The sequence below is a fragment of the Mirounga angustirostris genome, unplaced genomic scaffold, assembly GCF_029215605.1.
Source record: "Mirounga angustirostris isolate CCGP_5_RB_7025 unplaced genomic scaffold, mMirAng1.0.hap1 SCAF_13, whole genome shotgun sequence".
Taxonomy (NCBI): domain Eukaryota; kingdom Metazoa; phylum Chordata; class Mammalia; order Carnivora; family Phocidae; genus Mirounga; species Mirounga angustirostris.
This window is the reverse complement of record NW_026991721.1, coordinates 51,336,893-51,349,496: the sequence shown is the minus strand read 5'-3', so window position 1 is coordinate 51,349,496 and position 12,604 is coordinate 51,336,893. Positions and strand designations below refer to the sequence as shown.

The following is a 12,604-nucleotide window of genomic DNA, read 5'->3' as shown; positions in this document are numbered from 1 at the left end:
TTCTCTAATATCTTCCATGCTTTTTTCAAGCCCAGCTAGTATCTTTAAAATCGTCATTCTGAACTCTACTTCCGACATTTTACTAATGTCTGTATTGATTAGGTCCATGGCAGTCGGTACTGCCTCTTGTTCTTTTTTTTGAGGTGATTTTTTCCGTCTTGTCATTTTGTCCAGAGGAGATTAGATGAATGAGAGAACAAAATGCTAACAGGGTAACAACGACCCCAGAAAAATATACAATAAACAAATCAGAAGAGACCTGAAACCTGGGGAAAAGAAAGGGAAAGAAAGAAAAAAGAAAAAGATAAAAAAAACAAACAACAAACAACAACAACAAAAAAACAGAGTATCATCAAATATGATCAGGCTGGTGCACAGATCAGTGCCACACACTAGATTTGGGGAGTATTTTGGTCTGTTAGAAGAAAGTGCCTCCCAAAATTTTAAAGAAAGAAAAGCTTATATGTGTATAAAAATAAGGGTAAATACAATGAAGGGATGGAATATGAGTGTAAAGATGAAAATTATAAAAGATTTTATAAAAGGAATTGATAAGATAAGAAGTTGGTTGAAAAAAGAAAGAAGAGAATTTAAAAAAAAAAAAGGAGAGAATGTGATCAGGCAGGAGACTAGAACAAAGCCATACACTAGAGATTTAGAGTATATTTTGGTCTGTTAGAAGAAACTGTAACCCAAAATTTTAAAGAGAGAACAACTTATATATATATACCAAAAATAAGGTTAACTACCATGAAGGGATAGAATATGACTCTAAAAATGAAAAATAAAAAAGATTTTTTAAAAAAGGGACTAATAAGATGTTGGATGAAAAAGGGAAAAGAAAAATTCAAAAAAAAAAAAAGAAAAAAAGAAAATTAAAAAAATTAACTTTGAAAGACTAAAGAGTCATGGGGAAAAAAGCCATGAATTCTATGTGCAGTATTCCTCTAGTGCTGGAGTTCTGCCATTCTCATTGATCGGTAAACTTGGTCTTGGCTGGCTGTTCTCGCTGATCTTCTGGGGCAGGGGCCTGTTGCCGTGGTTCCCAAATGTCTTTGCCGGAGGTGGAATTGCCCCGCCCTTGCCTGTCTGGGCTAAGTAATCTGCTCGGGTTTGCTCTCGGGAGCTTTTGTTCCCTGCAAGCTTTCCGTACAACTTTGGAGGCGGAGAGTGAAAATGGCGGCCTCCCAATCTCCGACCCGGAGGAGCTGAGAATTCGGGGCCCCTCTCCTCAGTGCACCCCCAGAGAAAAGCAGTCAATCACTCCCGTCTCCCCGGTCTCTGGCCGCACCCCGTGCTCAGCCGGCCTGTGACCGAGTGTCTCTATCTCTGGCACCCGACCCCGGGTGGAGTCTCCAAACCCAGCAGATCCCTGCGGTGTGCTCCCGCGCCGTTCCTCCCAGGGGAAGGAAGGTGAGTCTCCCTGGATCTTCCGCTTGTTGGGTCCCTGCTGGAAGAGCAGTGGCCCGACTGTGCCGCGGATCATGGTTTATGGCAACCCCGAGCTGAGAGCCCGCGCCTGGGCTCCGCCTCTGCAGCCGGCTTCCCTGCTTCGTTACCTGGGAGCTCTGCCACACTCAGGCACCCCCGGTCTTTCTGTGACCCCGAGGGTCCTGAGACCACACTGTCCCGTGAGGGTTCCACCCCCCCCGCCGCTTAGCACTGGAGCGACATCCCTCAGTGGAGCCAACTTCTAAAATTTCCGATTTTGTGCTCCGCGGCTCTAGCACTTGCCAGTAGCGGCTGACGGAGGCCCCCTCCCCCGCCGTCTATCTTCCCGAATATCGCCTTGGATTCACTTCTCCGCACATCCTACCTTCTAGAAAGGGGTCGCTTATCTGTTCAGAGAGTTGCTGCTATTCTTTTCTTTGATCTTCTGTTGAGTTCATAGGTGTTCAGAATGGTTTGATCCCTATCTAGCTGAATTCCTGGGACCAGACGAAATTCAGGTCGCCTACTCCTCTGCCATCTTGCTCCTCCCCCTAACCTAGCAGTCTTATTCTAAAATTTCCTTATTAAATTGCCTATGAATACACAGCTCTTCAAATGCTCTCTGAACTAGCCTTACTACTTTACTTGCTCCCTTAGTAATTAATGAATTGAATAAAATATTTGATACATGTTCACTTCATACTTGTATGAGTCATGATTTTAATTTCTTAAAATTATGCTTTGAAAGGCATAAGGAACTTTCCATGACATGACTGACATGACCTTTTCCACCCACTGCTCTGCAAATCCTATAGTCTCACAGGGCTATTATCCCAGGTAAGTTTTTTGCACAGTATTCTGATAATATTGTCAATTATCTTGTTATTGGAATTATCAAATAACACTTTGTCTCAAGATAAATCAGAAAAGAATCTAAGTATATGTTATTTTCAAGACCATGTGATCTGACCTCTAAGACTTTCTAATTTGTTACATGTCACTCCTGATGGTTCTGTGAGTTAATTTTCTTTATTTAAACCAATTACTTAAAGAAGTGTTTCTTCCATCTGTTCCAGGTACCTATTTTTTTAAATGCAAAGGGCTAATACTTGGTTCAGATATGAACTATAACTGCCTTTACTTTCATAAACATGATTATTTTACTTAAATTCTGATTACATATTTTGAGATTTAAGAAAAAAGAAAAGAGATTAGCAAAAAGGAAAAAAAATCACAACTTCATCTTTCCAGTGTTACATTTTTCACTAAAACCAAAAGTCTAGCCTAATGTGATTTTAGGAAGAAACTTGGTTATTGTCAAGTCTAAATGTACCTTGGTGAATTCAAGTGGACTAATTGTAAACACTAATTTCAATTTTTAGGTTTTAGCATTGGGAAAGAAAGCATTATTTCACTCCCACCCAATCCACAATCAGTAGTCCATTAAGGCAAAAGAGAAAAGAAAATTCTGTACCCTGACATCACTTCTAGGTGAAGTTGTCCCGAAACAGTTAAGAAAGCAGGAACATTGAAGAAATTCTTCTCAGGCACCTTAATTTTGCTTGAAGGCTGCAAATGAAAAACATGAGCCACAAAAAGCTATGAGATATTTTGTTCTGCTTTCACATCCACATACGTGCCACAACTAAAAATCACAATGCAATTAAATATATGTGAGGACAGGTCACTTTCATGAAAATAAAGGCAGTTCTCAGTACACTCCCAAAAGAGAAAATGCCTGCTTAGAAAGTGCTAAGGTCAAGGATATCTGCTCTGCATTTTCAAAACATACAACCAAAGGACAAAGTACTTTTGTCACAAGATATAGTTCTCCCTAAAAAGTGATTCTGATTGAGAGACAAGCCAAGGAAAGAGATTATGAATTAAAATTTTTATTTTTATTTTTTTATGAATTAAAATTTTTAAATGTGAAGACTAATCTCTTAAAATTCTGACCTATGGGGCGCCTGGGTGGCTCAGTTGGTTAAGCAATTGCCTTCGGCTCAGGTCATGATCCTGGAGTCCCAGGATCGAGTCCCGCATAGGGCTCCCTGCTCAGCGAGGAGCCTGCTTCCCCCTCTGACCCTCCCCCCTCTCATGTACTCTCTCTCATTCTCGCTCTCTCAAATGAATAAATAAATCTTTAAAAAAAAAAAAATTCTGACCTATGATTGAATTTGATTTTCTCAAGGGAATAGCCTCTAAAACATGTGTTGTCATGTTATTAAATTTTTAATATTTTTAATGCAGATTTTTATAAGTACATTATAAACTTTTACATATATTAATTTAACTTCCCCCAGAACTCAGAAGAGCAGAACTCTATGTTTAAAAGATATGGGAAGCAATTAATTTAAAGATTTTTTATAAACTTACAATATAGATAAGGTGATTATTCCAGCTGAAACAGGTAGGAAACAGGCCAGCCAACACTTATAACAAGCTAAAAAATTATTTGGAGGTCAAACGCAATTTATCTACTTTACTTTTTTAAAAAGATTATATATTTATTTGACAGAGAAAGAGAGCATAAGCAGCGGGAGCGGCAGAGCAAGAGGAATCAATACCCGAGTCGAAGGCAGACGCTTAACAGACTCTGAGCCACCCAGGTGCCCCAGAAACACAATTTAAATAGTATAATTAAGAAAGCTTCTGGATCCAGGTATGACTATTATACTCACTTTTTTGGATGAAAGTTAATTTCTCTACTCTTGTATTTCAAATTGTGCACTTATTTGAAAGTATTTTAGTGTAACAGTGCTGTTACTATAAAAGCAACAAAGCCAATTTTAAATACATAACAGAGAATATGAGACTCCTTTTAAGAGACTTAGTATCAAATAGTGAATTATAGAAACACATAAAATGAAGTCATCTTATTTAATTCCATTGGTTCTAAAAATATTGTATAGCATATACAGGCATATATGTTTATGAATGAGAAATCTAGTGTAAAAATTACAAATTGAAATCATTCATTTATTTTGTAATTGCCTGTTATTTTTCAAACTTACTTTGATACTGGTCCTAAATGTCCTATCACTGCTTTTTAAAAATCCATCTTTGAATCCCATATTCACTGAAAGGATACTGTTTCCAAGGACTCAAGTACACAAGACTAAAATATTTGCCTTGACCTGTATTTGGATTTCCAAAATAAAAAAAAATATGTTCTCTGTAGTTGCTCACTATTTACTAAATAATTATGTTTCAAATAAGGCCCAGCACATTTATAAGAATATTATATTTTCTCCTTTCCTTCACCTCTTTAGTCTATATTTGTATTGGTGTTCTATCTTGACTTCTCCTAAAGTGATTTCTTTCATTTCTTGTGCATTTAAAGTCTAGTCTTTATGACTACATTGTAGTCTTTCATTTATTAGCATTTGTACAAAATGGAATCTGATCCTCTTACATCTTCTTTTTTTTTTAAGATTTTATTTCTTTGACAGAGAGAGACACAGCAAGAGAGGGAACACAAGCAGGGGGAGTGGGAGAGGGAGAAGCAGGCTTCTTGCTGAGCAGGGAGCCTGATGTGGGGCTCAATCCCAGGACCCTGGGATCATGACCTGAGCCCAAGGGAGACGCTTAATGACTGAGCCATCCAGGCGCCCCCCTCTTACATCTGTTAAATCCAACTTATTTAAATAGGTATAAACTATCACTACTTCATCATGCCTTCCAATGTCATACACACTTACATACTAAAATAATTACTACATTTTAAAAATTACTTCCTCTTACTTCTTTATATTACAATTTATGCATTACATTGATTTTTTAAGACTTCTAAATGAATTAAGTTATATTACCTATACATTTTATTTCAGAATATTAAAGGGACATTATGAAATACTTTAAAAAGTAATTGCTGAGGGCGCCTGGGTGGCTCAAGTTGGTTGAGTGACTGCCTTCGGCTCAGGTCATGATCCTGGAGTCCTGGGATCGAGTCCCGCATCAGGCTCCCTGCTCAGCAGGGAGTCTGCTTCTCCCTCTCCCGCTCCCCCCTCTTGTGCTCTCTCTCTCTCTCTCTCCCTCTCATTCTCTCTCTCAAATAAATGAATAAAATCTTTAAAAAAATAAAAATAAAAAGTAATTGCTGAGAGTGGTGTCGGTAAACATGCTGAGATAGGTAGCTCTGAAGGACTGTCCCTCCACAGAAAAACTGAAAATAATGAGTAAAAATTGTCAGAATCAACTGTGGGAACTGTGGAAAATAGCCTAAGGTTTTTTTTTTTTTTAAATTTCACTGTTTTAAAATTTTATTATGTTATGTTAATCACCATACATTACATCATTAGTTTTTGATGTAGTGTTCCATGACTCATTCTTTGTGTATAACACCCAGTGCTCCATGCAGTACAAGCCCTCTTTAATACCCATCACCAGGCTAACCCATCCTCCCACCCCCTCCTCTCTAGAACCCTCAGTTTGTTTCTCAGAGTCCATAGTCTCTCATGGTTCGTCTCCCCCTCCAACTCCCCCTCCTTCATTTTTCCCTTCCTGCTATCTTCTTTTTTTTTTTTTTTTTTTAACATATAATGTATTATTTGTTTCAGAGGTACAGGTCTGGGATTCAACAGTTTTGCACAATTCACAGCGCTCACCATACCACATACCCTCCCCAATATCTATCACCCAGCCACATTCCATTGTACGTGCACGCCGATGTTCATAGCAGCAATGTCCACAATAGCCAAACTATGGAAAGAGCCAAAATGTCCATCGAAAGATGAATGGATAAAGAAGAGGTGGTACATATATATACAATGGAATATTATGCAGCCATCAAAAGGAATGAAATCTTGCCATTTGCAACGACGTGGATGGAGCTGGAGGGTATTATGCTGAGTGAAGTCAGTCAATCAGAGAAAGACATGTATCATATGATCTCACTGATTTGAGGAATTCTTAATCTCAGGAAACAAACTGAGGGTTGCTGGAATGGTAGGGGGTGGGAAGGATGGGGTGGCTGGGTGATAGATATTGGGGAGGGTATGTGCTATGGTGAGCACTGTGAATTGTGTAAGACCGTTGAATCCCAGACCTATACCTCTGAAACAAATAATACATTGTATGTTTAAAAAAAAAGATAGTAGGAGGGGAAAAATGAAGGGGGGGAAATCGGAGGGGGAGAAGAACCATAAGAGACTATGGACTCTGAAAAACAAACTGAGGGTTTTAGAGGGGAGGGGGTCGGGGGATGGGTTAGCCTGGTGATGGGTATTAAAGAGGGCTTGTACTGCATGGAGCACTGGGTGTTATACGCAAACAATGAATCATGGAACACTACATCAAAAACTAATGATGTAATGTATGGTGATTAACATAATAAAAAAATAAAGTCATAAAAAAAGAATTAAGATATTTTCAGCATCTAAATTGACAAGTGATTAATGGACAGGACATATAAGGACCGCGTGACAAGAAAACAAGAAAGAAAATAAACTGCTCCCCAACTGGACAAGGGATATGAAAAGAGATTTACAAAAAAAAGGAAAATTCGAATGCCTAAGATGTATGAGGAAACACTCAAATTCACTACAAACTAAAGAAATGCAAGTGAAAATAAGGCATTTTAAGAAGAATTCATTACATATACCAGACTGACAAAGATTATAAAGTTATTTAATGTCAAGTGTAGGTGCAGATTCAGGGTATGGTAGGCAGATATCTTAGATATGCCCAAGATTCTCAGCCCCTGGTTTATTCAATCAACCACTAAGCCAGGTACTGCCATGAAGGATTTTGCAACTAAAGCTCCAAATCAGTGAACACAGGCAGTGATCTCTTTGACATCAGCTATAGTAACATTTTCTACATGTTTCCTAAGGCAAAGGAAATAAGCAAAATATATCAAAATAAAAACCTTTTTTTTTTTTTAAGATTTTATTTATTTATTTGACAGAGAGAGAGACACAGCGAGAGAGGGAACACAAGCAGGGGGAGTAGGAGAGGGAGAAGCAGGCTTCCCCGCGGAGCAGGGAGCCCGATGTGGGGCTTGATCCCAGGGTCCTGGGATCACGACCCGAGCCGAAGGCAGACGCTTAACGACTGAGCCACCCAGGCGCCCCTCAAAATAAAAACCTTCTTTTTTTTTTTTTTAATTTTTATTTATTTATTTTTTTATTTATATATTTGAGACAGAGAGAATGAGAGACAGAGAGCATGAGAGGGAGGAGGGTCAGAGGGAGAAGCAGACTCCCTGCCGAGCAGGGAGCCCGACGCGGGACTTGATCCCGGGACTCCAGGATCATGACCTGAGCCGAAGGCAGTCGCTTAACCAACTGAGCCACCCAGGCGCCCCAAAATAAAAACCTTCTGAACAGGGCGCCTGGGTGGCTCAGTTGGTTAAGCGACTGCCTTCGGCTCAGGTCATGATCCTGGAGTCCGGGATCGAGTCCCGCGTCGGGCTCCCTGCTCGGCAGGGAGTCTGCTTCTCCCTCTGGCCCTCCTCCCTCTCATGCTCTCTGTCTCTCATTCTCTCTCTCTCAAATAAATAAATAAAATCTTAAAAAAAACAAAAAACAAAAAACCTTCTGAACAATGAATGAAACACAAAACTAAAAGGTAACCTCCTGAATGGGAGAAGATATTTGCAAATGATGTATCCAATAAAGGGTTAGTATCCAAAATTATATAAGGACTTGTACAACTTAACACCCAAAAAACGAAGGAGCTGATTAAAAAATGGGCAGAAGACACAGACAGACATTTCTCCAAAGAACACATTCAGATGGCCGACAGAAACATAGAAAGATGCTCAACATCACTAATCAGGGAAATACAAATCAAAACTACAATGAGATATCACCTCACACCTGTCAGAATGGCTAAAATAAAAAATACAAGGAACAGCAGGTGCTGGTGAGGATGTAGAGAAAAAGGAAACCCTCTCTTGGGAATGCAAACTGGTATAGCCACTGTGGAAAACAGTATGGAGGTTCCTCAAAAAATTAAAAATAGAACTACCCTACGATGCAGTAATTGGGCTATGAGGTATTTACCTCAAAAATGCATAAAAATACTAATTCAAAGGGATACATACATCCCTATGTTTATTGCAGCATTATTTACAATAGCTAAACTATGGAAGCAGCCCAAGTGTTCATCAACACATGAGTGGATAAAGATAACGTGGGAGATATACATATGTATCTATGTATATGAGAATATTATTCAGCCATAAAAAAGAATGAACTCTTGCTACTTGCTACTTGGACAGAGCTACAGAGTATAATGCTAAGTGAAATAAGTCAGAAAAAAATACCATATGATCTCACTCATATGCAGAATTCAAGAAACAAAACAAACAAGAAAAGGAAAAGAAAAAAGAGAGAGGCAAATCAATAAACAGACTCTTAACTATAGAGAACAAACTGATGGTTACTAGAGGGGAGTTGGGTAGGGGGAATGGGTGAATTGGGGACGGGGTTTAAGGCCTATACTTACCATGATGAAAAACATTTTAAAAATGAGCAAAAAAATAAAGTGCGATGATACTTATTTGTCCTGCCTTACAGTTTATTTATTAGAAGATCCAAAAAAATGAAAAAATAAAATAAAGTTCCAAATCAGATGCCCTCAAGATTCTGGAGATTTTCTGGATATTCCCAACCTAACCACATGAACCCTTTAAAAGCGGAAATGTTTTCTACAGATGGTTGCAGAAATGGAAGACAGAGATTTGATGCAGGAGAAGGATTCAACAAGCTGTCGTTGGCTTGAAGATGGAGAAGGCCATATGTAAAGGTGCTTAGGACAGTTCCTAGGAGCTGAGAACAAACTGGCCAACAGTCAGCAATAAGATGGGAACTTCAATCATAGAACTGCAAGGAACCGAATTTGGCTGATAGCTGAAATAAGTATGAGAGAGAATGTCAAATTCCAGAGGAGAATGCAACTGGCTCACACATTGCTTTCAGCCTTGTGAGACCATGAGTGGAGAACCCAGCTACACCATCCTGGACTAATGATATACAGAACTGAGTAATAAACAAGTATTGTTTGATGTCACAGGTTTAGGGCAATTTGTTACAAAGTCATAGAAAACTTGGGGCACCTAGGTGGCTCAGTCAGTTAAGTGTCTGCCTTCAGCTCAGGTCATGATCTCAGGGTCCTGGGATCCAGGCCCACATCGGGCTCCCTGCTTCAGCGGGGAGTCTGCTTCTCCCTCTCTTTCTGCTGCTCCCCCCACTCGTGCTCTCATGTGCATGACCTATCTCTCTCTCAAATGAATAAATAAAAAATCTTAAAAAAAAATAAATTTCTAACAAAGTCATAGAAAACTAATTCATAGGAAAACTGGAACCCTCTCATAAAGTCATATAGTACACTGGTACTACTATTCTGGAGAACTTCATGAAGTTAAGAATACATATACTCTATGACCTAGGAATTCCACTCCTGGATATATATTCCAGAGAAATTTTTCTACAAGTCCATTAGGGAATATGTTTAAGACTATTTATTACAGTACTTTTTTTCTGGGCATAACTTAGAACTGGACAACTTAAGAGTCCTTAACTAGAAGAATCAGTCAGGAAAATGCAGCAAATACCACTGAATATTTTGTAGCAATGAGAAGCAACAAATAAATGTACTACATGGACAGAATTTCAACAGAGTTATTAAATATGACCAATGATATGGTAACAATGTTGACCAATTATATGGTAACAAAAACTGACAAAAAGAGTGGCTTGAAAAGGATGCTTGTGCATTTCCATATTCTTTCTTGGACCTATGCCACCAAAGAGATCATGCCCTGATTAACCTGATAGAGAAATCTGAGAGACATGTGAGGCTATTCTCGATTGGCCAGCTCCCAGCCAAACCATCAGCTAACCAAGTCCAACAGAGATCAGAATCACCCAAATGACCTGTAGACTCATGGGAAAGAATAAATGGTTTTGTTACACAGTAATATGATATGAGTGCCTTGCAAAGACCAGTAACAGTGTTTAATTATGTTTAATTCAACTTTGTATTCCTGAGGTTAAAAGAATACACATTGATATATACACATTTACAGAAACAACCTTACCCAATATGCACTAAACACTTACTATGTGCCATGCATTGTGCTAAAGAGTTTACAAGCAACCTAATAAACTACTAGTATTCCCACTTATAGAGGAAAAAATTGAGACAAAGAGGTTATTAATTTAACTTGCCTAATGTGATGCACAATATGAATCAAGGTGGTCTGGCAAGAATCTCTCTCTTTAACCACAATGTGATAGTGCCACACAATATTTTCAGGATTCACAAGAAATAACAATGGTTAATTCTGGGGAAGGATAGCAGATCATTAGGGAACAAAGGTGGGATGAATCCTTCTGTACTTTTAAATTAGTACCTTTTGAACCGTGAACTATATTATCTGTTCAAAAAATACATTTAAAACAATATATTATTTTTATTTTTTATTTTTATTTTTATTTTTTTTAAGATTTTTATTTATTTATTTGACAGAGAGAGATAGCGAGAGCAGGAACACAAGCAGGGGGAGTGGGAGAGGGAGAAGCAGGCTCCCCGCAGAGCAGGGAGCCCGATGTGGGACTCGATCCCAGGACCCTGGGATCATGACCTGAGCCGAAGGCAGACGCTTAACGACTGAGCCACCCAGGCACCCAACAATATATTATTTTTAAAGTACAATCTGAGGTACTATTAGCAAATACTCAAATGGTATATGGGTTTTATTCCATGTATTCTTTTTTATTTATTTTTATTTTATCTTTTTTAAAGACTATTTATTTGAGAGAGAGAGAGAGCACGGTGTGGGGGAAGGGAGAGGGACAAGCAGATTCCTCACTGAGCAGGGAGCCTGATGTGGGGCTTGATCCCAGGGTCCTGGGATCATGACCTGAGCCGAAGGCAGATGCTTAACCGACTGAGCCAACCAGTGCCCCTCATGTATTCTTTTTTAAAAAATATGTTTTTTGACACAAGCAGATTTCATTTATTATTATAATTATTAATTTTTTTTTTTTAAGTAAGCTCTACGCCCAGCATGGGGGCTTGCACTCATGACACTGAGATCAAGAGTTGCATGCTATACTGATTGAGCCAGCCAGGTGCCCCATTCCCCATGTATTCTTTATCACATAAACGCTCATGATTTTATCTTTTGTCCTACAGTGGCACAGATTCCTTTGATCAGCACCAATAAAACATTTAAAACCAAGAACAAAGTATAGAACAAAGTCAAAATACCAAGAGAATATAGGTGGTTCTACTGCACTACCTGTAATAAAAACACAGTTGGGGGAAGGCCAAGAGAAGAGAAGGCCAAATGATCGCTGAATTCTTTGAGTAGGGAATGAGTTTATGTATCTTGGTATGCTAAGCACCTATCACAGTGCCAGAGACCAGTAACTGTTCCATAAATGCTTGTTGACCAAGAGTGAGTCAAGGGTGAACAGAGGGAGTTAGCCATCAGAAATCAGAAGAGAACAAAGTCTGATAAAGAAGCAAGGAAAGCACAAAAAGCATATGTAGCACATTCAGCTGTAAAAGCTTCTAGCAGTGTCACAGCTTTGCTGTCTAAAAGCTACCTCTAGTGCACTTTTAGGAGTATGTTTGTTTTCCAACATAGGTACTGAGAAGCAGACAGTATTGCAGAAAGTATTTCTTCTATTAACTCTTAGAAAACTATAATGCTTGTAATTAATACTCTGTTACTTTCCTGGTAGATCTGTAAATAGGTGTTTACTGTTTCTTTAATGTCACCATCATCCTAACATCTACAAGAATTTTTAAAAATACAAAAGGTAGAGAATGTATTTTGAATATGTGGTCGTAAGTTTAAAGTAGCTTAGAGAAAATTTTTCATTTTCCTCACAGAAATAAATTGCGTGCCTACTATGACTCTATCTTCCTCCTATCCACTCCCACTCACAAACACATAATTTGCAGACATCCTTTATAATTAAATACCATTTTTGGCTAAATATAAAAAGACATATACTCTCTCACCCACCTTCTGAACACCATCTAATTCTGACATCTATTCAAACAGGAAAATTTGGAAAAGATAGGATACTATCATCAATATAATCTGATCACTGAAAAAAAAAAAATCTCTTCTATTTCCTCTGTTTCTGCATTCTCATGGATGTGGCTCACTCAGTTCCAAGGAAGGTATTTATCTAAATACTCTCTTAGA

At 38.6% G+C, this 12,604-nt stretch overlaps 1 protein-coding gene across 6 annotated transcripts in view; it reads right to left on the bottom strand.

Moving 5' to 3' along the window:
* Positions 1 to 12,604, bottom strand: part of NARS2 (asparaginyl-tRNA synthetase 2, mitochondrial) — a 142,222-nt gene that overhangs the window by 81,614 nt on the left and 48,004 nt on the right. For all 6 annotated transcript variants that reach the window (XR_010406959.1, XM_064576852.1, XM_064576850.1 and 3 more), the window contains exon 6: positions 2,906 to 3,000. Coding sequence is in view for 5 of the 6 variants with exons in the window: in XM_064576852.1 (XP_064432922.1) it covers positions 2,906 to 3,000 (95 nt within the window). In the remaining variant the exon portion in view is untranslated. The remainder of the gene's footprint in view (positions 1 to 2,905; positions 3,001 to 12,604) is intronic.